Below are 26,485 nucleotides of genomic sequence, written 5' to 3'. Positions count from 1 at the left end.
TGGCTTTATTGTAGTTTACTTTACAAAGCAAATGTATTAATCACTGAAAGATATTCAGTCAGAGTATATGAATCACATAAACAAATTGAACTTTCTTCAATTGCTCTACTCATCGTAACACACTCGGTCAATAAGATTAAGCTCTTTAATTATTTTTAACGATTCCCTAGAAAAGCTCTGTCAATGTGAATAACTTCCTTTCTACCAAAACCTTGATGTGAACTCTAATTGCTGCAGAAACTAAACTTGAATCGTGACACGTAACAAGGCTCTTTGCAGAAATTAAGCAGTGACCCATATTGTCTTCATAAATCCTATATTAATGCTTTCAAAATGCTTATTCATAAATAACACACACAAGCTGTTAAATGTTCATCTACAGTGTGATCCTGGCATTAATTTAATTTCTGCAAAGCAATTTGAAGTTCACTGCAAGCACACACTGTTGGTGAAATTTTAGTTCTTTAACTCTGAGACGCAAGTTACATTTTTTTAAAAAATGTAAATGTGAAAGTCAATAATTTAGGACCTCTTTTCTCTCTTTTCCTGGGTTGTCTTTTCCACTGTGGTCTCCACAATTGTAGAAGTCTCTGAATAACCTTGCAGTTTGTTGTCTGTAAATGTCTCAACTGCTTCAGTCATTTCTATCTTTTCATAGTACCTATACTTTGGCTCCTCTGGGTGTTTATTATCTGATGGCGGAGGCTGGGGTGGTATGATTATCCTGGTTCTGTCCTCATCATCTTGCTGTTTATCTCCAGAAGCAGCATCTTTAGATGGCCATTTGCCAGGAGCATATGGATCAGGTTGTGGCACAGATGGACCGCTGAAAGGCATCGGCCTATAATCTGAGACGTGTGAAGGTTCTGACGGTGACGGGGTTGAAGGTGAGATCGATGGCGATAGTGTCGGTCTCTTGGGTTCTCCGTTAGCACCTATTTGTCTATCATCTTGCTTTTTATCTCCAGACTTGTCTTTGTCTCCCTCTTTAGTGGAGTCAAATTCTTTTCCTCCATCACCATTCCCATTATAATCTAAAGGCTTAGGCTGATCTGGTTGTGGGAGAGAGTCTATGTCACCAGGAGAGCGTTGAGCATCAAAAGTGACAGTTACTTGACTCCTTGAAGGAACTGATGTACAGAAGAAAGGATCCATATAACTGGCTTCACCCGTAACTAGCACATAGTGCCCTTTGGTGTAGAACTCTGCAACAGGTGGTTCTGGTTTCTTGTGTCTTCTCATTCTGTCTCTCACTATGTTACACAAAGCGTCATACATCCTACTTATCTGTGCTCCATCTGGTACATCATCTGGTCTTGTATCCTCTTCTCCCTCTTCGGAATAAAACTCTCCCTCCTTATCTTCTTCATCATCCTCATCTACACTGACTTTTCGGTCTTCACTCATTTCGGAAGGTTTGTTTGCACATTCCTGGTCAGCTCCGTTTCCGCTCATGGTATCAGCTGAAGCAACCTCCTTTCTCTTTGCTATTTTCCGGGAACGCCCATTCTGACTGGATTTAATATGTGTGCTATACTGCGTGGCCGAAGTGCTATCTAAAAAATAGAATGCAACCTTTTACTGATGGATATGCTGAGGACTCACTTTATCAATTCTTGAGTTAAATCAGAGGAAGCATTTTAGAACTGTAATTATTGTAAGACCATTATCACTGAATCATTTAGAAACATATCTCTATTCTAAAATCTTCAGTGTGTTTACTGATTACCATAAAGGACAAGAGAGAGGTGGAGAGGTTTGGAGTGGGAGAAGGGGAGTGAGGGATGCACAAGAGGCCCAGAATTGGAGGAGTGCAGATATCTCAGTGGGTTGTGGGATTGGAGGAGGTTACAGAGGTATGGAGGGGTGACACCATAGAGGAGTTTGAACACGAGGATAAGAATTTAAAAATTGATGTGCTGCTGGAATGGGAGCCTTTGTAGGGCGGTGAGCAGAGTGGCTGATGGGTGAATTGGGACTTGGTGGGAGCTAGGATACAGACATGCATGAACTCACAGTTCATTTGGGGGCAGTCCCATGATAAGCCCCTTCCTCCACCACGCCAAAGGTCTGTCATGTTAACATATAATGGCAAATGAGGAAAATACCTTCTACTTTCCCAATTTATATTTAAGCCATGGGCAACGTTAGGTGCCAGCGAGCCTAGAAACTCAGTGTTCAGCAGAGCTCAGGGCTTGGGGACAAGTGGAGAATTCTGAGTTCCAGTTTTGCAATAGAATTGATTGCAAAGCAATATCATTGCTTCCACTGAGAGAAGAAGGCAGGGCCAGGTTAGCAATATTTTCAATGTCTGTTACCGAGACAAGAAAAGGGTCTCCGTCCCTCCCTCTCCCACCCACAACCAGAACAATGTGGGCATGTCAAGGGGTGTAAAATTCCCTGGCCCTAGGTTTTCCAATGGCACCAGGGTCTTCTATAATGGGCAGGTAGGACCTCTGCTCCACCTCCGACCTCCTCCTCTCCCCCTCTCCCATGGAATTTCAATGCAGTATTGTCCCGTTATGAATCTATTGATTGCTTTAGTATCTCTTCTAGTCTCAAGAACATTAAAAAAAAATCAACCTCTGCCACCTAGAAATGCATGGGAACACTGCCACCTGTAAGTTCCCCTCCAAGCCACACACCATCCTGATTTGGAACTAGATCGCCGTTTCTTCACTGTTGCTGGGTCAAAATCCTGGAACTCCCTTCCTAACAGCACTGTGGGTGTACCTACCCCACATGGACTGCAGCGGTTCAAGAAGGCAACTCACCGCCACCTTCTCAAGAGCAATTACGGATGGGCAATAAATGCTGGCCTTGCCAGTGACACTCACAACCTGTGAATGAATTTAAAAAATGCCCCAAAGAAAGTTAAATCTGTTTGGAAAATTACCCAAAACGTGGGAACATTGTCTTGGAATCTTTTTGAAATCATGAAAGGTTTTTGTCTGCAGCTAACAACAATTTACACAACCCTTCAGTTTCAAAACTTATTGCAGCTTGCATCACTATTAAGATGCAAAATAGTTATGCAGAATCTCTGAAGACATTAGAAGTTTTAATTTATAATTACATTTTAAATTGCATCTGACCTGTGTATTCATATCGAAGACTTGTGGGCAAAGGGGTGGTTTGTGTATCAGTTAGGGTAGATTGCAATCTGAAAAATGAAAATCATCTGCTTAGTTGCTGAATAATAATTAATAATTCATAGATCTCTTAAACATGTAACAGGAAAGTCCCAATGAAAATCTTGTTCCATCAAATAACTCGACAAATTTCTAACCCCAAGGCCAGATATGTGATACTTCCTGATAAATTTACTCACACATAACCCTGCTCCACTGCTGCTCCCCTCACTTGCAAATCTGAGTGTCCATAATCGATCCAATCTTCACTACCTTGGCACGTTTTACAACATAAAAGTGCGATATATTCAGGTCGTTGTGGGAGGCAATCATGGGCGAGGGGGCACAGATGAAGATTTACCCGTTTTGACAGCGGCTGGCAGAGATCCCTTTAAGGACCGTAGATTTGGCCACTCAACAGCTGGTCCCAAAGCCTGCACAAAGCAAGCTCCATGCATTGGTGCCTCAAAAATGCATTGGGGCTCCCACAACTGGGCAGAACCTTAATCTGCATATTGCAAGTCAGCTGAAGCAGCCATGTCCTCAGGAGCTCAATCAAGAGACAGACAAAAAGAGTCCGTTTCCTTGTGGGCCAGGAGATGCAGGATTGTTCAAAAAAACTGACAGGAAATGTGCTGTAATGATTAATATTTCAATATGAATATTATCACTTAAGAACCACAGCACAATGCAGTCACCAATTGTCATCGACACATATATAATATACATAGAACAAAACAAGTATGTAAGGTTGGCAGGATGACAATGTGTGTCACTATTGTAACACCCCATGTCAGAGTTTAGTTGCAAACTGAGCAATGGCTGCAGAATTTACCAGCCAGCTGGGGCAAGTATGATTGGAAGGGAGAGTCGTGCCTGAGTGGACTTTCCCAGCAGTTCCAACCGTCTCAAGGCAATGGTAGAGGTCTAAGAGCTGGCCAAGTCATAGAGTCATTTACAGCAGAGAAAGAGGCCATTCAGCCCATCAAGTCCATGCCAGCTCCCCGGCTCAATTCCTGTAGCCCTTCAAGTGCCCATTCAATTTCCTTTTGAAATTGTTGAATGTCTCTGCTTTTAATCTAACCACCCTCATCAGCGGTGAGTTCCAGGTCATTATCACTCGCTGGGTAAAAAAAGTTCTTCCTCTCATTCCCCCTGCATCTCTCACCCTAAACCTTCAATTCGTGTTGTCTCGTCCTTGTACCATCAGTTAATGTCTAACCTATCTAAGCCTGTCAGAATCTTGTACACCTCTATCAAATCTCCCTCAGTCTCCTTTGCACCAAGGAGATCAAGCCCAGCTTTTCCAACCTAACCTTGTAACTAAAATCCCCCATCCTTGGAACCATTCTGGTGCCCACTCTCACGGCTCCAAGCATTAGGTCAATTAAGTGAAGAATAAGGGATGAACATAGAAAAAGGGAGAATATGATTCACAAAAATAAAAAAGTATATACATATCCCTGGAAAGTTACAGAGCTCCCCAATTCTGCTTATATTGGAAATTTACATAATAGAATTCGATAGGTACTTTAAATTTTATGGGTTCCATTCGAAACAGTTTAACCACCATCCAAAAACCTGCTGCCCATATCCTAACTCGCACCAAGTCTTGTTCTCCTGTAATCTCTGTGCTCGCTGACCTACATCGGCTCCCAGTAAAGCAATGTCTTGATTTTAAAATTCTTGTCCTTGTTTTCAAATTCATCCATGGCCCTCCCTAACTCTATAACTGCCTCCAGTCCTAAAAACCTCCAAGATCTCTGCACTTCTCTAATTCTGACCTCTTTTGCATCCCTGATTTTAATTGCTCTACCATTGGTGGCCTTGCCTTCAGCTGTCTGGGCTCTAAGCTCTGGAATCCCTCCCTAAACCCCTGTACCTCTCTTCCCTCCTTTAACATACTCTTTTAAACCTAGTTCTTTGACCAAGCTTTTGGTCAGCTGACCTAATATCTCCTTATGTGGCTCAGTGTCACAGTTTGTTTTATAATGCTCCTGTGAAGCACCTTGGATGTTTTATTATGTTAAAGGTGCTATATAAATTTAATTAGTTGTTGTTGCTGTAAAAATTAACGATACCATTTGACAATATCATGTGAATCCCTAGCATGGGATTATTTGCTGTTATCTTGCCTCTATTGCTAAAGGCAAAGCTGATTACGTAGTTCCAATCTACACCTCTGCCCAAATAATCTCAAATAATCTTAAAATCAGGATGCAAAAGAGGCCAGAATTAGAGAAGTGCAGAGATCTTGGAGGTTTTTAGGACTGGAGGCAGTTCCAATCTACACCTCTGCCCAAATAATCTCAAAAGGTTTATGTGGAATGAAAACTGAGGGTTATGCCTTATTGTAAAAGATTCCTAACTCAGGACTGAAATTATTAATCATAATAGTCAATTATAGTTCATTGAAAAGGTGAAACCTAATGATCCTGTGACGCACCTGTAATTTTCCTTTGTAATAAACCTCTTGTAGCTTTCCAGTTCATCTTCCAGTGATTGTTGGTACATAACAACTTGTCGACACTCATTGGCACACTCTTCCAAGTTCTTCTCAGCTTCCTCCATCTTTTTCCTCAAGTCTTCAATTTGTTCTCTGTACGATTGCACCTGATCCAGGTAATTTTCTTTGATTGTCTGCTCTAGTATTGCCATCTTTTAACACAATAATGATATTGAAACAAGCTCTGTAAGTATTTATGATGCCATATATGATGATTTGCTTTAATATATTGGTCGTGTAATGTTCATTACTTAGGTAGATGATAAGTGTTCGCTTCAACTCAGTGGTAGAATTCTCACTTCTGTCAGGTGGTTATAAATTTGAGCAGAGACCAGAGACTTGAGCACACAAAGAATGAAGGAACTGCACTTATACAGTGTCTTTCAAGACGTCCCAAAGCACTTTACAGGCAATTAAATACTTTTAGTCACTGTTGTAATGTAGGAATCTAGGCTGACACTCCAGTGCAGTGCTGTCCAAGGTCCTGCTTTCTGTCCGCAAATTGGCTGCCAGATTTCCTGCATTACAACAGTGATTACACTTCAAAAGTACTTCATTAGATGTGAGGCAATTGGCAATAGGTTGAGGTCATGAAAGGTGTTTTTTAAATGCAAGTTCTTCCTTAAACAATGATAAATATATTTCCCTGAAGGTAATAATTATATAGCTGGCAGTATTGGACAGCAGGAGCTAGGATTCATCAAAAGGGTAAGTCATTATGTTAACACCACCATGAAGCAAAATCAGCCTTTCACCATTCCCTAAGTGCAAAAAGTAGGAAATATTGATCTGATTACAGAAATATAAACACATGCAACAAAACATTACCAAATGATCACCTATTTCTGGTTTTAATTCACTACACTGGTCATAAGAACACAAGAACACAGAAAATAGGAGCAGGAGTTGACCATATGACCTGTCGAGCCTGTTCCGCCATTCAATACAATCGTGGCTGATCTTAAGCTTCAACTCCACTTGTCCACCTGCTCCCCATGTCCCTTGATTCCCTGAGAGACCAAAAATCTGTCTGTCCCAGCCTTAAATGTATTCAATGATGGATCATCCACAACCCTCTAGGATAGAGAATTCCAAAGATTCACAACCCTTTGAGTGAAATAATTTCTCCTCATCTCAATTCTAAATGATCAGCCCCTTATCCTGAGACTGTGCCCCCATGTTTTAGATTCCCCGACCAGCAGAAACAATCTCTCAGCCTTTACCCTATCCAACACCTTCAGAATCTTGTATGTTTCAATGAGATCGCCTCTCATTCTTCTAAATTCCAGAGAATACAGGCCCAATTTACTCAGCCTCTCATAATAGGACAACCCCTGATCCCAGGGACCAATTTAGTGAACCTTTGCTGCACCTCCTCCAATGCAGGTATATCATTTCTTAAATGTGGGGACCAAAACTGTACACAGTATTCCAGATGTGGTCTCACAAAAACAATTGCAGCAAGATTTCTTTATTCCTGTACTCCAATCCCCTTACACTAAAGGCCAACATGCCATTTGCCTTCCTAATTGCTTGCTGTACCTCCATGCTAACCTGTTGCGTTCCTCGTACGAGCACACCCAAGTCTCTTTGAACAGCAACGCTTACAAGTTTAACAGCTTTTAAAAAACATTCTGCTTTTCTATTCTTACAACCAAAGTGAATAACTTCACACTTCATGACATTATACTCCATTTACCATCTTGTTGCCCACTCACTTAACCTGTCTATATCTCCTTGCAGCCTCTCTATGTCCTCCCCACAGTTTTACCTTTCCACTGAGCTTTATATCATCAGTTAACTTAGATACATTACTCTCTGCCTCTTCATCTAAGTCATTGATATAGATTGCAAATAGCTGAGGGTCCAGCACTGATCCTTGCAACACTCCTGCTTGCAACCTACTTGAAAATTCCCCGTTTATGCCCACTCTTTGCTTCCTGTCTGTTAACCAATCCTCTATCCATGCTAATAATATTACCCCCAATTCCATGAGCCCTTATCTTGCCTCTTGGCCTTTTGAGTGGCACCTTATCGAATGCCATTTGGAAATCCCGGTATACTACATCTACTGGTTCCCCTTTATCTACCCTACCAGTGACATCCTCAAAAACCTCTAATAAATTTGTCAAACAGGATTTCCCTTTAATAAAACTATGTTGACTTGTTCAAATCATACTGTGCTTTCATAAGTGCATTGTTAAGATTTCCTTAATATTAGTTTCCAGCATTTTCCCAATGACTGATGTTCCCAGTAACTGGCCTGTAGCTCACTGTTTTCTCTCTCCCTCCTTTCTTGAAAAACGGTGTAACATTTGCCAACTTCCAATCTGCTGGGATTGTTCTCAAATCTAAGGAATTTTAGAAAATCATAGCTAAGTGCCCCCCACTGGCCATTAGTTATTGCCCTTCATGAATACACACCAGCAACATAGGAAGAAGGGAATAGGAGGAAGCCATGTTGGGCAACCCTTCCGATGCCTTCCGCAAACATTTTATAAGGCCTCCTGCTGCCCAGACAGTCTCCAGAGGGCTTATAAAATCCAGCCCTTTAACTAAGCTGGTAATTCAGCGTTGATCTGAGGGAATGCTGCATTGTCGGAGGTGCCGCCTTTATGATAAGACGCTATATGGAGGCCCAAAGAAAGATACCATGGCACAATACAAAGAAGAGCAGCAAAACTGTCCTGGCTAATTTTGATCCCTCAACCAACATCACTAAAATAGGTTATCTGGTAATTTATCTCATTACTCATTGTGGGAGCTTGCTATGCACAAATTGGCCAGGATTTTCCCTGGCCTCTGACATCGGGCTGTGTGGGGCGGGGGGGGAGTGTGGAAAATAGTGCTGGCAGAGACTCACCACAGAGGTAGACTTGAATAAACTTACCTCGAATCTGCCAGGCCCGTCGCAATATTCGGACCAGCAGGCAGCACTCCCGCTCCTTCACTTCCCCATCTGGGGAGGATAGGCGTGACACTGGTGGGGGGGGAGTTAAGATTTTCAGTGCCGCACGGGAGATCGCGGTGGCTCTGCGGCGTGCAGCCCGCGTCTACGGGACACCATTTTTTTCGTGTGAGGATGGGCTCTTAAAATACAGCCCCATTGGCTGCTGTGTTTCTGTACATTACAACAGTGATTACAATTCAAAAGTAATTAATGGGCTGTTAATTACTTTGGGAAATCTTGAAATAGGAACATAGAAACATCGAAACAGGAGGAGGCCATTCAGCCCCTCAAGCCTATTCCGTCATTCAATGAGATCGTGGCTGACCTGTGACCCAACTCCATATCCCTTAATACCTTTGGCTATCAAATATCTATCAATCTCAAATTTACAATTCACAATTGATCCATCATCAATTGCCATTTGTGGAAAAGAATTCCAAATTTCTACCGCCCTTTGTTTGTAGAAGTGTTTCCTAATTTCACTCCTGAAAGGTCTATCTCTAATTTTTAGACTATGCTCCCTAGTCCCAAGACTCCCCAACCAGTGGAAACTGTTTCTCTGTATCTACCCCATCCATTCCCCTTAATATCTTGAAAGCCCATTAAATTACTCCTTAACCTTTCAAATTCCATGGAATACAACCTTAGTTTGTTTAATCTCTTCTCATAATTTAACTCTTGGAATCTAGGTATGATTCTGGTAAATCTACACTGCACTGCCCCATTATGACTGTAATAGCCTAGTTGTGGAAAAATTCTTTAGGATTAATGGTGACGGAGGATTACAAAATTACATCAAACCTTTGGAACAGTAGGTCATTTGGCCCACCTAGCCAGTCCCTTCCACAGCCTACGTACAGCCCACTCTATCATAGTTTCCACCAACCTTTATATGCTGGAGAAAAGCTTCTACAAAATTCCTCTTTGCCTCTTCTCCCCAGTCAAGAAAATTAGGCTGTGAGTCTATTGTCACACCCCAGTCCTACTACAATGATTCTCGATTTCCCTCCTTATCCTGCTGCACAGAAGTAAACCATCTCGTCTCAGGCCATTCCACCACAGACATGTCATAGCAGGGAGGCAAGGCCCAGGAACCTGTCTGAATTGCCTCCTTTCCGCCTCTGTTTCCAGTGCCCCTAGGGACTCTCATGGGAAAGCTGACAATAAAGCATTGGACTGCAATGCAAGACCAGTTATTTCATTCGCGGATGAGTTAATGTTAAGGTGTGGCCATATCTCCCTCTGTTGTCTGTAACCGAACTTGCGCCAATTCCTGTTCGCTCATCTCATCCTGTGCTCGCTGACCTACATTGGCTTCCAGTGCGGCAACGCCTCAGTTTTAAAATGATCATCCTTGTTTTCAAATCCCTCCATGGCCTCGCCCCTCCCTACCTCTGTAATCTCCTCCAGCTCCACAACCCTCCGAGATCTCTGTGCTCCGCTAATTCTGGCCTCCTGCTCCTCCCCAATTTTAATCACTTCACCATTGACGGCTGTGCCTTCAGCTGCCTGGGCCCTAAACTCTGGAATTCCCTCCCCGACCTCTTTGACCAAGTTAGCACCTGATGTGGCTCAGTGCCAAATTTTGTTTCATGATGCTCCTGTGAAGCACCTTGGGATGTTTTGCTACGTTAAAAGGCGTTATACAAATGCAAGTTGTTGTCGTTGCACAATGACCTTAAACGCTGAATCCCTGAAGGGCTGCCACTGAAAAACGGCTTTAGGATGTTTCTGCTCCTTTTACGTTTGTGAACGACGCATTAGAACACATGACAGGTGGCAGAAGGGTTGATAACCAGATGACAAGATTTAATATGATTGGCAAAAGAACCAGAGACACCATGAGGAAATATTTCTTTACACAGCGAGTTGTTGTGATCTGGAACGCGCTGCCTGAAAGGGTGGTGGAAGCAGATTCAATAGTAACGTTCAACAGGGAATTGGATAAATACTTGAATACTTATGACTCTTTCCAGCGGTAACCTACCCCAGAGGAAATTCAGTCTATTATTTCTTTAAGAATGTTGAAGTATTGCTTGAAATATATTAATACATCAGCAGAAACCATTTGATGTCCAGCACCAAGCTCAGCTATAAATGTTGCATGTTGCTACCATTAAGGCACAGGGAGCCGGAGTTTAATTCACAAGGGTTAAAACTGTATTGAGGTGACCTTTACATGAGATTAAAATGAAATCCAGATGGCACTATCTGACAGAAGATGCATTTAGTCTTTCTATGTGAAACAAAAGCAGCATTAAAGAGGTTTCTTCCCCTCTCATAATAAAATAAACTGGAGTGGTGCCCAGACCAGGCTGATGTGTAGATGCTGCATTCTGACAGGCTGCCAAGAGAACTTAACTACATATGCTGTATATGTATTAATCCTCATATACAGTCTACAGGCCAACATTCTGTCCGTAGAGCAGAGGCTCCTGTAGCTCACCAATACGATTTTTAAATATTGCAATATTGCAGTATAATCTTTCGGGACTGATAAGTCTTTTTAAGATTTAGTGAATGTTCATTCCTGAGTTACCTACACATATACCGCATGACACAGGCAGGCAGAAGCAGATACTCAGAGACTTGTAATAAAGAGGAATTAAACAGGGGTAAAAGCGATTTGACATTATATGATGTCGTATGTGGAACCAATGTTGTACAGCACCATCTAGTGCATAGTTTAGAAATATTTCTGTTCAGCAACAATAACTTGCATTTATATATTGCCTTTAGCGTGGTAAAACATCACAAGGTGCTTCACAGGAGCATTATCAAACAGAATTTGACACCGAACCACCTAAGGAGATATTAGGTCAGATGACCAAAAGCTTGGTCAAAGTTTAAGGAGTGTCTTAATGGAGGACAGTGAGGTGGAGAGGCAGAGAGATTTAGGGAGGGAATTCCACAGGCAGGTGTAGGCAACTGAAGGCACGACCGCCAATGGTGCAGAAATTAAAATTGGGGATGCTCAAGAAACTGGAATTAGATGAGTGCAGATAGTTTGGAGGGTTGTGAGGCTGGAGGAGGTTACAGTGATAGAGAGGGGGTGAGGCCATGGAGGGATTTGAAAACAAGGATGATAACTTTAAAATCTAGCTGATAAAATCAGGATCCAATATCGATCAGTGAGCACAGGCTGGTGGTAGGTCAGTAGGACAAGTTAGGATACAGGCAGCAGAGTTTTGGATGAGTTCAAATTTATGAAGGACAGTAGCACATGGCAAACCTCTCCATCCACCCCTCCCCCAATCCCTCACTATACCACACCAGCTGCACATGGGAGGTGAGACCAAGCTGTTAGAAACACCCTCCAGATCTACAACCAGCACCAGCTCCAATGCCAGGCGCATTGCTACAGCTTCTTTCATGCCCTCAGGGCATCCCAAAGAGTTTCACAGCCAATGAGCTACTTTTGAAGTGAAGGCACTGTTGTAATGTAGGAGCCAGCTGCCACGAGATAAAGGCTATTACAGTCCCATGATGCTTCTGTGCAACATCAGGAACCAACCAGCTTCTGCGATTCTGCCCCTCAGGTGGCAACTGGAGGGAGGATGAGAAAAGGTGGCTGAAGACAATGCTAGTCCTACCCCTGAGAAGCCCTGCCATGTATTCCACCTGATCCTCCCACACAAAAAGTTACCATTGTCATTCAATGGAATGAAAATCAGACAGATACTCCATCAGCTGGCACTCCTGCCAGGGGAGAAGGCAGAGGAGTGGCACTAGGTAAATTGCTCCTTTGGAGAGTCAGTGCAGACACGATGGGCCAAATGGCCTCTTTCTGTGCTGTAACAATTCTGATTCTGTGATTACTATCCATGTGGATTCAGATGAAAATAGCCTTTAGTTTCTTCACTTCTCTTGCAAATTGATGCCAAAGCTACAACTTTAGAAAACAATCTACGAACCAAAGGTCTACCCACAGAGCAGTGTCCAATGCCCTTCAGTTTTCAATTTTCCAACACAGTTCTAATCTCAGATTTACTGCTGAGTAGATCTTTACAATAGCATAACCTAGGTGGACTTGTATTCCAGTGTTCTGGCTATCACAGCACTCTGACAGCCTTTTTTAAAAATTGCCTCACCACATAGTCTGGCAACCTGTACTAATTCTCTCTCATTCATTATCTACTTACATCACTCCAACAATTGCACAATACTTTCCATTCATCAGTGTTAAATTTTATCTTCCATCTGTCCCTCCATTTGTATAGGTAATCCACTGGGATTTATTTCTAGGGGTTTGGAATTCAAAAGTAGTGAAGTTATGTTAAACTTGTATCTCTGATCAGACTGCACTTAGAGCACTGTGCATAGTTCTGGACTCCATACTATAAAAAGGACATAGAAGCACTGGAGAAAGTTCAAAAAAGATTTACAGGGATGCTACCAGAATAGAGAGATTACAACTATTGGAAAAGATTCAACAAGTTGGGGCATTATTCTTTAGAAAAGTGAAAACTTAGAGGAGATCCGCTAGAGGTCTTTGAAATTCTGAATGGGTTGGACAGAGCAGATGTGAAGAGAATGTTTCCACTTGTGGGAGAATCCAAAACTGGGGGCCATGAATTTAAGATAGTTATTAATAAATCCAACAGGGAAATAAGGAGAAATTTCTTTACTCAGAGAGTGGTTAGAAAGTTGGGCTCGCTACCGCAGGAAGTGGGTGATGAAAATAGCTTAGATACTTTCAAAAGGAAACGAGACAAGTACATGTGGGAAAAGGGAGTCGAAAGGTATGTTAAAAGTCTGTGTGATCGATAGAATTCTATGTAAAAATCCTTCCTTAACAGCTTTATTTGAATTCCAGAACTTAGAGTTTATGCAACTGAAGGCACAGCCACAAGTGGTGGAGTATTGAAACAGGAGATGTGCAAGAGGCCAGAATTGGAGGAGTGCAGAGATCTGGGACTATTGTAGAGCTCTACTCTAAACATCCAGATGTGTATTTCATTAAAAGCTAAGGTTTGCAGAAAATCTGCCGGACATGTTTTATATACTGACTGACCTCACTCTGTCTCTGGCTTGTTAACTGACAGGGACCGCCTCTGTAATCGTCAAACTGACTGGTCATCAATGACCCTCTGTCTTCGGCCAACAGCAAGTCTTTTTCCTGTAACAAGAGGAACAATACACAAGAGAGACGACTTCAGCTATGCTCACATGAGATTTATTTCAAACTTGAAATTTTAGAACTGATAAATCTCAAAAATTGGAATGCCTCTCCATGACTCTCTGCATCCCACTCCACTGGGTTACCTCATGGCTTAATGTAGTTGAAGATTCACAACTTATTGGCTGGTGAATATCCTTTAGAACGTTCATGTAGTCCTGAATTTCTGCTAGATTCTGTGGAATGTGAACAGTAGAGAAAGGTATCATGTAATAAAAGCGATCGTCTTACAGACTTAACCCCTGAGAATCCAGTGTCCCACCATAAGTCTAGTAAGACTCTATTGTTCTCCCACTAGAGCTACAACACAGGTGACTGAGAGAATCTTTGTGGAAATTTAGGGTCCCAATGTTTTTCGAAGCAAGAACAAAATACTATTAAATTGCTTCAGTAATGAAATGAAAACCATTGGAATAAAATGTCTTTCAAATTAACAATTAGCTTGCATTAATTATTTTATTTTAACTTTATTCCTTATTTATTTTACATAGAATCTCCAGCACACAAGCAGACCATTTGGCCTAACTAGTCTGTGCTCGTGTTTATACTCCACATGAGTCTCCTCCCATTCCTCCTCTCAGCCTTTCAACATAACTTTCTATTCCCTCTTCTCTCATGTACTTGTCTAGTTTCCCTTTGAAAGTATCTAAGCTATTTACCTCACCCACTTCCTGTGGTAGCGAGTTCCACATTCTAACCACTCTCTGAGTAAAGAAATTTCCCCTTTATTTCTCTATTGGGCTTGGGAAGATTACTATTGTCTCACCCAACAACAACTTATATTTATATAGTGCCTTTAACACAGTAAAGTGTCCTAAGGCACTTCACAGGAGTGTTGTAAAGCAAAATTAGATACCGAGCCACATTAGGCAATATTATGTCAGATGGTCAAAGTGGCAGGTTTTAAGGAGCAATTTAAAGGAGGAAAGTGAGGAAGAGAGGCAGAGAGCTTTGGGAAGGGAATTCCAGAGCTTAGGGCCTAGGCAGCTGAAGGCATGGCCACCAATGATGGAACGATTAAAATTGGTGATGCTCGAGGTGCCAGAATTAGATGAGTGCAGAGATGTCAGAGGGTTGTGGGGCTGGAGGAGATTACAGAGATAGGGAGGGGCAAGGCCATGGAGGGATTTGAAAACGAGGATGAGAATTTTTAAATTGAGGCATTGCTTGACCGGGAGCCGATATAGATCAGTGGGTGATGGTGATCAGGACTTGGTGCGGGTTAGGGTAGCGGCAGCAGGGTTTATGATAAACTCAAGTATTCAAGTATACGGAGGGTAGAATGTGGGAGGCTGGTCAGGAGTGCAGAAATAGTCTTGCTTTTCCTCCACAAACCCATGTTGCCCTTCTTAGTCAGAGATCAGAATGGTCTAACCTGATGGGTGTCATCAATTCCACTGTATTTTTTGACCTCCCAATCAGAAAGAAATTCTTCCTGCCTTCCTGGCAGTAATTGTCTCTCCTTTTATTATAATGATCCCTACCTGCTGTTGTGAACATCTAACATGGAGTTAAAATAAAAATCAACCCAGCCACTTTGAGTCAGTGTCAAACAATGGAGAATGTGTTGAGACAATGTCAGCTCCTCGCTGATGGAATCTATCAGTGACATCCGTTAAACACACGCCAGGGCTCTCCTGATCTGCCCTAAAATATCAAATTTCCACAATTATGCAGCTCAGTCATTGCAGGCTACATTTATTCCATGATTGTGGCAGAGTTTTAATCAAAAAAGAAGTTAGACAGGAAAGAGCTGCTTTGTGTATCCTCACAGAACATGCATCCCCTTTAGCAATATTCTGAAACAGACTCGTGATTTAATTTTATCTGCAGCAGTCTTGTGGCTGTTCTGAATAAAAGATATAATGGCCAATATAAATTAAGTAGTTATCTTGGATTGGCACAGAGCAGCAGCAACATCAGGAATGTGCTACTCACAAGTTATAATGTTTTCCTTACTGGTGAAATGTAGATAAATATTTCACACTGGCTCATTTCAAATACCTTTTATTCGTTTATTTATGAGGCTGTCAAGAAAACCATCACGAATTCTGAATCAAGTTCAGCCTCAAACAAACATTGGTAAGATTTTGGTCATTGCACAACTCCGCAGAGCTTTTCATCTAAGTAAATACCAAGGTAAAAAATAGTGAGCACTATTTATTATTGACATGTGTGAGCTGTTTGCCTTGTTTACCATTACTCAGTAATAATTGACAGACAATGGATGCTTGCACTTACCTTCCTGTTTCTTTCTTTCGTAGAGTTTATATGTTCCTGCAGGAATTGGGTACGGATCTGGAGTTCCAGGTTCTTTAGTAAAGCCTCATTTGCATTCTGTGAAGAAGAGATATTAACATGGCATGCGTAATGGATTTTCAAGGCTTTCCATTTTAGTGATTGAGGTCTTGCATCGACTGACTATAAACTGTAATATCCTCTCTTTGCAGTTGTTATTTTCATAAACCGTGTTCTAATTCAGATAGCCAGGCATGAAGGATGGAACTGGAGCCAATCTTTACACACTGCATAAGCTTTTATTTACAGAGATACACACTAAAAACATGCACCTCCAAACTCAACCACCACAGTTTCATTCTGCTCCTATAGGAGCACAAGTGAACCCCCATTTAATGCCCACTACTTGAATACAAAGAAACACTCAATTAATATACAATTAACAGTCATACAGGGCATCAGCACCATTAAGACAATCATTGGCTGTGAAATTAGTTGGTTCATGACCTCTGATGGATAATACAATCTCCTTCCTACTCTTGTCTTCCTGGCTCAGCATCACATCACATAGTACACTCACTCGCTGGGGTATCAATGCAGCACTATGTTAACATCAGAGCTCCAGCCAATGAAGCAGCTTGTTTAGGAGGTGTCTGATTGACACGAGGAAAATGTGAATTGATTGATCTAGTCACTTCATTTAGGCTTAATTTTAAATTAGTAGATTTTTGTACACCAAGGGTATTAAGACAGTTGGATGGAGTTAGGATACAAATCAGTCACGATCTCACTGCATGACTGAACAGACTCAAGGGGCTGAATGGCCTCTTCCTGTTCATATGCTCATACATAGTATTAGATTACTTTCCATTGTAATCTTTGAGTGGTGGGAGGCATTTTCATTTCTTAAACCTTTAATATTTTGTATTATATAACATCTGTGAATAGTTTTCCATTGACATGTAACTCTTAGCTGTAAGAAATTGCATTTATTGATTCATCTAAAGATAAATTCCAAACATTCTTAGTTTATTTTGTTTCAAGAGACTCCTGCAATCCTTGGTTAGTTCCATTATTTATTTGAAAAGCATTTTAGACACAAAGTCAGTAGAACCACAGAGCAGACACCTGATATAGATGGAATTTGTGCTATTTTACAACAAGACATCCTATAGTTGGTGGGTTGGCAACTTGCAATCAGATATTGTTTGCTACTGGTTGGTCATGTTGCAAATAACCTATAGTACTCTCTCTTTTCCTGCCCACAATCCAAAGACAACATAATAAATTTGTGTACAGATCTTGACTCCAATACAGTTTCTGTTCCCGAAAATCTATTTCTACTCTTTTGAATATTAACATTAAATAAAATAGTTTGCAGTTTATTTTTTTGGCTTATCATATATGCCTGTTTGGATCTCAATCTGTTTGGATCACAGCTGCAGATGTGATGTAAGACATTGGAAAATGGCTAAGTTTACTGTTAAGAAACATTTAGGAAACTGAAGATATGGAATACTATTTAAAAATAATGAAAATGAAAGGTAAAATTCATAAAAATTCAATGAGAGAAAATGGGGTGAAAGGGGAATGAAGTGAAAAGGGAACAGCAGACCTAATTTTGACTTTATTTTCAATTCATTATTTTAGCACAAAGCAACTATGACATCAATTAAGTTTACTGCTCATTTCTGAGTTTCGTTAATGCTATGATATTAAAATTTGTTTCAATCTCCTTATTATTACAAAGGAACCATTAGACCCAATTTTAACTCATTCAAAACTCATCCACTTATACAGAGTTAAAATTGGACCCTGACTATCTGGCCAGTGCAGGGATTTGATACTTCCTGGAATAGCCAGAGCTCTAAGAAGCCACAGTTTGACAGTGAACCTTAATCTTTTGTCCATTTCTCCTCTGGAGTGCTGCATAATTACAGTGAATATTCAAAGCTAAGGATCTCACCTTATTCAGATTTTCAAAAGTATCCTGAAGTTGTTCATGATTCTCATATTCAGTTCTATATCTGAAAGCAAGACAAGTGGCTGAATGGAATGCTTGAAGTACGGTTTTGGTGCAATGAGTTCATTTTTACTCATGTTACTTTATAAACATTTTCCAAAGGTGTCTCTACAAGAGCAATTAATACATACAAAATAATAAAAGCCATACTCACTTGCCATACTAAATTTCTAAATTGTTAGCATTTCTCTTTCATCATCTCCTCTAACAGGGGAGATGAAAGGTCACCGACCTGAAACCTTAACACTATTTTTCTCTCCGCAGATGCTTCCCGACCTACTGAGTATTTCCAGCATTTTCTGTTTCTGTTTGGGATCTTTTAGCTGTTCTTTCTTTATGGTTTTACATAGTCAGGGACCACATTAATTATTCCACAGCAAACACACGGAAGATGCTGCTTGTACTGAGATAGAGGAAGGGTACCTATCAGGAAAGATTGAATAGGCTGGGTTGCTTTTCTCTAGAAAGAAAACAGAGAGGGTGACCTGATAGAGTTTTTTAAGATTATGAAAGGGTTTCAATAGGGTAGAGGTGGAGAGGATGTTTCCACTTGTGGGTGAGACCAGAACCAGGGGCCATAAATATAAGATAGTCACTGATAAATCCAATAGGGACTTCAGGAGAAACTTCTTTACCCAGAAAGCAGTGAGAATGTGGAACTCGCTACCACAGGGAGTAGTTGAGGCGAATAGAATAGATAAATTTAAAGGGAAGCCAAGTAAACACATGAGGGAGAAAGGAATAGAAGGATATGTTGATGGGGTTAGATGAAGAAGGTTGGGAGGAGGCTTGTGTGGAGCATTATCTCCAGCATAGTCCAATTGGACCAAATGGCCTATTTCAGTGCTGTAAGTACAATGAAAGATGATGTCTGACATGTAATTATGATGACTGTGTTGAAAAAGCATGACATCCATGATCTTACTGTGGTATTATTGATTTTTTCCATTGTGAACAATGGTTTACCAAAATATTTACTGTATTCAGTATCCATCATAATGGGATATTAGATTTGATCCTAATATGCTATTAACAAAAAGAAAATTATTGTGAGAAAACTGGAAAATATTATCAAAAACCTCTACAAAATATATTTTTGCAAGCAAACTATCAGTCATCTCCTCCAGCACTTCTCCTCCCTTTCGCTAAATCCCTCCATCGTCTCATGCCTCCCTATCTCTGTATCTCCCTATCTCCTCCAGCCCGACAATCCTCCGAAATCTCGGTGCCCCTCCGATTCTGGCGTCTTGTACATCGCCGATTTTAATTACTCCACCACTGGCGGCTATGCCTTCAGCTGTCAAGGCCTGAAGCTTTGGCTTACCCTCCCTAAACCCCTCCACCTCTCTACCTCTTTCCTCCTTTGTGACATACCTTAGAACCTGCCAATTTGAGGTCCTGCCTAATTTCTCCATATGTGGCTCGATGCCAAATTTTGTTTGATAATGCTCCTGTGAAGCGCCTTGGGGTGTCTTACTATGTTAAAGGTGCTATATAAATACAGGTTGTTGTTGAGCTCTGTACCTGTGCTGCAATGACAGAATACTGAACAAGTCCCAGTCAGAGCGTGGCACACACAGTTGGATGTACAGACCAAATCAGTCACAAGTGATATGTCCCAGAAATGTGGCAGCGAAGGTGATCTGCAAACCAGACTTGCCCTCACATACACACATCATAGCACTAACTACTGTTATAATTGCCTAATTATGATTTCACTGTCCCCTTCAACGTCACTGATTAAATGCCCGTTTAGAGGTATATTAGTTTAAGCAATGGAATTGAAAGAGACAGTGAAATGATAGGCAGTTATAGCAGTCGCCAAGGAGACAGTAATGAAGTCTTTCACCAGTTCCCAATAACTCGTAGGAGATGACATGGATTCAACTCAATATTCATCACAACAAGTCCGCAGTGTATAATCCCTGTTTTTTAACGGCACCAACATTCTCTCTTTTATTCAACCAAATTCAGGTCTGTGTTCTACAAACTACACTAACTTACTGTTTCTTTCATTCATTTCTTACTGATGTTTTGGGAGGAACAGAATGACAGATATTATAATCTTTTCTTTTCTCATGTGAATTTTGTCTTCAACAAGTTCAGACGTGCCAGTCTTGTGAAAGGAATGTGCTCCATTTCAAGCACTTGGGCTGGGATTTTACTGGCCCCGAGTGGCGGGCTAGTAGGTGGGGCGGGGTGGGGGGGGGGTGGTGGTGGTGGGGGTGGGTAGGTGGTAAAATGTCAGGGAGTCACATCAGGAGGGTTCCCTGGTGCAGTCCCACCACTGAGCCATTTTCCCAGTGGCTAGAATGGCAGAGGGTCAGCCAATTTAGATAGTTAAAGATCCAATTGTTGGCCATTTTATCTGCACACGCCCCACCAGCCCATCACCCACCCCACCAACCCTTGCCGTGTGGGGAGGCCAACAAATGCTTGGAGGCAGATACCCAGTGGCTTCCTGGTTGGGGGGGGGCCTTGCTTTCTGCAGGTCCCGTGTACCAAAGAGGGAGCCCCCAGCGGCAATTATTGCCTCCGTGGCCTCACTGCCACCCGCTAGAAGGGCCACCCCTCTGTTCACTCGGGCCTGTCTGGCTGGCCCTGGCACAGCAACAATTTTCTCACCTCCCCTTTTAGGGCATCCTCTCATTCTCCATGCCACATCAGCAGCGGCCACCTCTCTCAGTGGTAACGCCGAGACTGCAGAGTTGCCAGCCCTCTGATTGGACCAGCAGTGTGGAGACGCAGCCTGGCATCCTTAATTGGTTGGTGGGCCCAGCAGCGGCCTCTTAATTGGCTGCCGCTGTGAAGATTGCCGCAATGATGGCACTGCCCGCCTGCTGAGGCTCGGGACCCACATTTGGTCCTGACGGTGGGACTTACCTTGTGCCAGGAAAATCCCGGCCTTGGCATCAGTATCAAGCAATCCCACCTTGGGTACAACATTTCGGGATGCAGGATAATGATCCCACTGCTGTGCTCAGAGATATATCAGTCCACAACACCCACCCTCCCATAACACATCTGCACCCTTCAGCTCAAATCTGATTTCCACTGCAACTTGCTGCAGGTGCGAGCTGATAACAGCATGGTGAGGGTAATGGGGAATCTGGGACCTCTGTGAATGGTGGTCTATCTCCTTATCCCCTGAGGTTTAAGGATTGAAAAAGAAACAGAAGAGTGACGGAGAAGGAGAGTGAATTAAAGTCGTCAGGTAGCGAAACAGAAATAAAGAGAGGGAAAGAAAGATAGGATTGAGAGAGAGAGAGAGAGAGGGAGAGAGAGAAAGAGACAGAAAGGAAAAGTAAGAAAAAAAATTCAGATTGTTCTCAGCAGCAACTAGCAACGCCTCTATAGTGCCCAAAACCAATACGGCATCGGCCATGGTTCTAATGCTATTCGGCTGCAGGAGGTTTTCTCCTTAAATTGGACCCTTGTGCCCATCGTTTACTGTCCAGAAATTGGGTGCAACGCATTCCAATTTCACCTGCTCTGTTTCTGTCCACTCTGCCCATGTCTTCATATCAAATTATCCAATATTCGCTTGTGTTTGTCAATCGCATCTTAGTGAGAATAAATTTTTAAGGTTTTCCTCATCACACACTGCTTTTAATGCTCACGTGTAATCGTGGGCAAGGTGCAAACCAATGGTGGGCTTCAAAAGGGGAAGAAAATAACCTTACTTGGTGCGATACTCATCCAGGGTACGCTGCGCATCCTTCAGCTCCTTTTCTAGGCGGTTAAGGTCATTGAGCAGCTCCCAGATTTTCTGCTGATTGTGATCAATCTGCTCGGTGAAGACACTCTCCAGACCCGAGAGCTCCTCGATCTGGCGCAGACTCTCCAACTGCTTCTCGAGCGCAGCACTGCTTTGCTCAATGGCTCGGGCTCGGTTGACGTACTTGCTAAAACACTCATTGAACTCCTGTAAACGTCCCAGGCTTGGCTTCAGAAAATCTGTCCCACTCCGCTCATTGAACGGATCTGAATCCCCGTCATTTTCCTTCCCTGCTACCTGCAGGTAGCTCGTCCTGAACATCTCTGGGTGAGGTGTAGATTCCAGCTTTCTCTGCACCCCTTTTCAAAGCAGAATGCTTTGGATCAGTATAGAAACACCGGACAGCCTCCCTTCACTGGACAACCTCCCCTGCACTGGACAGCCTCCCCTGCACTGGACAGCATCACCAGTATATGAAGGGCCGGCAAGCACCCTTCTACTAGAATAAATACATTTCAAAACAACACAGAGTTCCAGACAATGTCTCGTTGCTTATTATTGTCCTTCCTTCCAGCACTTTACAACAGCATTGTCAATGGATTAATTCCGGATGGTCACAGCATTTCACTGCTCACTAGGATTAGGCAGGTGCCTCCATAAAAGGCTTGCATAGAAAATTCCACTGATGCACACAGTCAGCTTATGTGCTGCAAACTTGCAAACTGTGCCTAATTTATTTGCTTTGGTGACAATGATTGACACGATGCATTGTTACGTGCTTCAGAGGTAAAATTGAGTAAACATGGAATGAGCTGGATTATTTGACACACGCTCAAAGCGGAGGCTGGGTGGGGGAGCAAGAAACACTAAAGTTACCTGGCGGAGTTAAAAAAAAGAGCCACAATTTTGAGGCAAGATGATGGGAGAACATTGGGGCAAAAATAACAAATGATAAGTGACGTGATACATTTATGTATTTGTAAACAAAACCTACAACTCTCTGAGTATCAGCACTCCTCTAATTCTGGCCTCTTGAGCATTGAACATCTCCGATTTTAATCATGCCAGTGCTGTGTCTTCTTAGAGGGCTCGACAGGGTTGATGCAGGAAGGATGTTTCCCCTGGCTGGGGGGTCTAGAACCAGGGGACATAGTCTCAGAATAAGAGGTAGGGCATTTAGGACTGGAGGAGGAATTTCTTCACTCAGTGGGGTGGTGAATCTTTGGAATTCTCTACCCCATGAAGTCATTGAGTACGTTCAAGAGAGAGATTGACAGATTTCTATATATTAAAGGCATCAAGGGATATGGGGGTAGTGCAGGAAAATGGTGTTGAAGTAGAAGATCAGCCATGATCTAGTTGAATGGCAGAGCAGGTTCGAGGGGCTGAATGGCCTACTCCTGCTCCTATTTCCTATGGCCATATGTTCAGCTGCCTGGGCTCTAAGCTATGGATTTCCCTCCCTAAACCTGTCTGCCACTCTACCTCTCTCTGCTCTTTTAAGAAGCTGATTAAAACCTACCTCTTTGACCAAGCTTTTGGTCATCTGACCTAATATCTCCTTATGTGGCTCAGTGTTAAATTTTGTTTTATAAAGCTCCTGTGAAGTGCCTTGGGATGTATTATTATGATAAAGGCACTATGTAAGTACTAGTTGTTGTTGTAATTGCATTAAAAAAGGTTGGCCTAATGAATGTTCATGAAGACATTGCCCCTTTAAAATTGTCCACAGCGCAAATTGCTTCTATCTCAAAATATTATCCACGGCGGCTACAGAATGAAAGAACATGCGTTCCAATAATGCTTTATTACAAAGTATTCTGAAGTATTTAGAGCTCAAGAACAAGCCAATCTGCCCAACAGGTCCATGCCGGTGTTGCTGCTCCACATGGACCTCCTCCCACCCCTCTTCATTTAACCGCATCAACGTATCCTTCTACTCCATTCTCCCTCATGTGTTTATCCAGCTTCCACTTGAAAGCATCTCTGCTGTTCAGCTCACTACCCTGTGGTAGTGAGTTCCACATTCTAACCCATGGTCAGTAACCTTAACAACAAGAAGAGTCATCTTTAAAAATGCAGTCAAAAACGAAATATCTTAAGAGCCACAATGTTGTTACTCAAATATCAATAATAATGAAAAAAAAGACAGAGACACGTTCATGGATTTCTCTGCAACACCTTTTAACTGATGCTCATAAACATACATATAGTAATGTAAACACTAATCAGTTGAACAAATTGTTTATTGATCTTAATATTCCACACAGTACTACTGATGAACGTCGCAAACTTCTGTTTCCTGTAATAAATTATTTTTTTATGTAGTGAAACAGCCTCAAAACCAGGGCCACAGTCAGTTCCTTTATTGGTGTGCACGTCTATGTCTGTGAGCGTATCACGTGATCGACTTGCGTGTGATACGTAAGCCATTAACGCAATGGCGCATGACGGCATTTTGCTTGGCAAAACAGTGCGACTGTAACTTATTATGACTTTTAATCCAAGAAAGTTTTCAATAGAATATCATATTTTTGAGATTAAACATTTCACAAGTTTTAGCTGTTATCTGTTAAGATATCCATTGCCAAGGAGATGGCTTAGATATCTGCTGTTCTTTTTAAATTAGAAGCACATTTAGATAACCAATTCCTCAAAATTCATAATGAGAACAAATTAGTTCATTCGATCACGGTTGGGAGCTGCACGAGTCCTTAGTGAGCCACATGCGGCTCTGGATCCACAGGTTGCAGATCCCTATTCTCACTCCTCTCCGGGTAAAGAAGTTTCTCCTGAATTTCCTATTGGATTTATTAGTGACTATCTTATATTAATGGCTCCTAGTTCTGGTTTCACCTACAAATGGAAACATCTTCTTTATATTTACCGTATCAAACCCTTTCATAATTTTAAAGACCTCGATCAGGTCACCCCTCAATCATCTCCTTTCTAGAACAAAAGATTCCAAAGCTATTCCATCATTCCAGATTGGTATAACTTCTCAGATGGTCCTCAGAGATTGGGAGGTCGAGAGGTCTGGGATCAAGATTGAGTAGAATACTCTCTGGAGTTTACAACAATGAGAGGTGATTGAAACATATAAAATTCTGAGAGGACTTGACAGGGTAGATGCTGAGAGGTTATTTCCTCTGGCTGGAGAATCTAGCTCTAGGGGTCACAGTCTCAGGTTAAGGGGTCAGCCATTTAGGACTAAGATAAGAAATGCCTTCAGTCAGAGTGTTGTGAATCTTTGGAATTCTCTACCCCAGACAGCTGCGGATGCTCAGTCAATGAGTATATTCCAGACAGAGATTGATAGATTTTTTGGCCACGAAGGGAATTGAGAGATATAGGGATAGGGCGAAAAAGTGAAGTTAAGGATGAAGGTCAGCCATAATCATTTTGAATGGTGGAGCCAGCTCGAAGGGTTGAATGGCCTACTCCTGCTCCTATTTCTTACTTTCTTGTATTCAGTTCTGGTATCATTCTTTTAATATAAGGGCCTGAAAGGGTTAATGTTTGAGACAGTGGGAGCAAACCCCTCCCACTGTAGTGATGATGATGATGTAATGGTCACATGGGTATTAAGCTGCAAAGAAGCTAGAAGAAGCACGAGAGATGTGCTGGCTAGACGGACTTGTGGAGAGTGTAAATAGTTATATCTGTATATAATAAATGAGTTATTCTTTAGCCCTATACAGACTCAGACTTCTGTAGACAACACTTGATTTCTGCTACGATACACAACAATTCTAGTAAACTATGTCTTTTAAAACTTTCCCAAAAGTTGTTATATATCTAAAATGCAGTCACTATTGATAGGGAAGTAAATGTAGAAGCCATCATGCCACAGCAAGGTAATACAAGCAGTATGCAAATCATAGAAACATAGAAACTTACAGTTCAGAACGAGGCCATTCAGGCTGTCATGCCTGTGCTGGCTTTTTGAAAGAGCAGCTGTGCTGAGCCCCGCACCCTTGCTTTCTGTCAGTTCCTCATCCTCCAGCACCTGTCCAACTTCATTTTAAAATAATTTATGGCATCAGCTTCCAACAGCTTTTCAGTTCGAGTGTTCCGGATCCTGACAACTCTCTGAATGAAAACATTTCTCCCCATCTGCCCTCTGGATCTTTTGCCAATGATTTTAAATCTATGATCTCTGGTTATTGATGCCAGTAGGAATAGTTTTTCTCTATCAACTCTATCCGAAACTCTCATCATTATGTAACCCCCTATTAGGTCATCTCTTAACCTTCTCTGTTCTAAAGAAAACAGTCCGAACTTTTCCAACCTCTCCCCAAACTGAAGCCCCCAGTCCTGGTAAACATCCTCTGTACCTTGTCTAAGGCCTTTACATCTTTCCTGAAGTGTGGAGCCCAGAATTGTCCACAATATTCCAGCGGAGGCCGAACCAGTGATTTATAAAGTTCTAGATCGTATGAATGATCGGTTAAACTATTATACAGATGAATTTTGTTTGAGGGAAGGATATGGGCCAGGGCACTGCCAGCCATGTAAAAAAATGTATCTATTTTATCTTTGGTCCGTCCCAGGTCTTGGATGACACTCGGACTACTGCCATGAAACAGGACAGGAACCTCCGTCAACAAGGTCAAGGCCTGAGATATCCAGCTCCAACCATTGAAAATCACTCCGTACCTGTGTTTTAGGTTGGGAGTCAATGTCTTTCACTGCCGGTATTGGGAAGTCCCACTTTGCTGAGCAGGAGCCCAGGGTCAT

The 26,485-nt window shown here is 42.0% G+C and overlaps 1 protein-coding gene across 1 annotated transcript; it reads right to left on the bottom strand.

Annotated features, from left to right (window-relative positions):
• Positions 1-522: 522 nt before the first annotated feature.
• On the bottom strand, positions 523-26,485 carry LOC137376676 (filensin). The gene is made up of 14 exons (XM_068045649.1): positions 26,405-26,485; positions 25,646-25,754; positions 21,711-22,104; positions 17,971-18,031; positions 16,008-16,103; positions 13,853-13,942; positions 13,602-13,706; positions 12,004-12,133; positions 10,332-10,480; positions 7,135-7,284; positions 6,466-6,501; positions 5,578-5,789; positions 3,096-3,163; positions 523-1,556 (listed from the first exon to the last, which is right to left on the bottom strand). The coding sequence occupies exons 1-14, from the start codon at positions 26,483-26,485 to the stop codon at positions 523-525; spliced, it is 2,715 nt and encodes a 904-aa protein (XP_067901750.1).

This window comes from Heterodontus francisci, chromosome 13 (assembly GCF_036365525.1).
Source record: "Heterodontus francisci isolate sHetFra1 chromosome 13, sHetFra1.hap1, whole genome shotgun sequence".
Classification (NCBI taxonomy): domain Eukaryota; kingdom Metazoa; phylum Chordata; class Chondrichthyes; order Heterodontiformes; family Heterodontidae; genus Heterodontus; species Heterodontus francisci.
The sequence above is the reverse complement of the archived record's forward strand: the minus strand, read 5'-3'. Positions and strand labels throughout refer to the sequence as shown.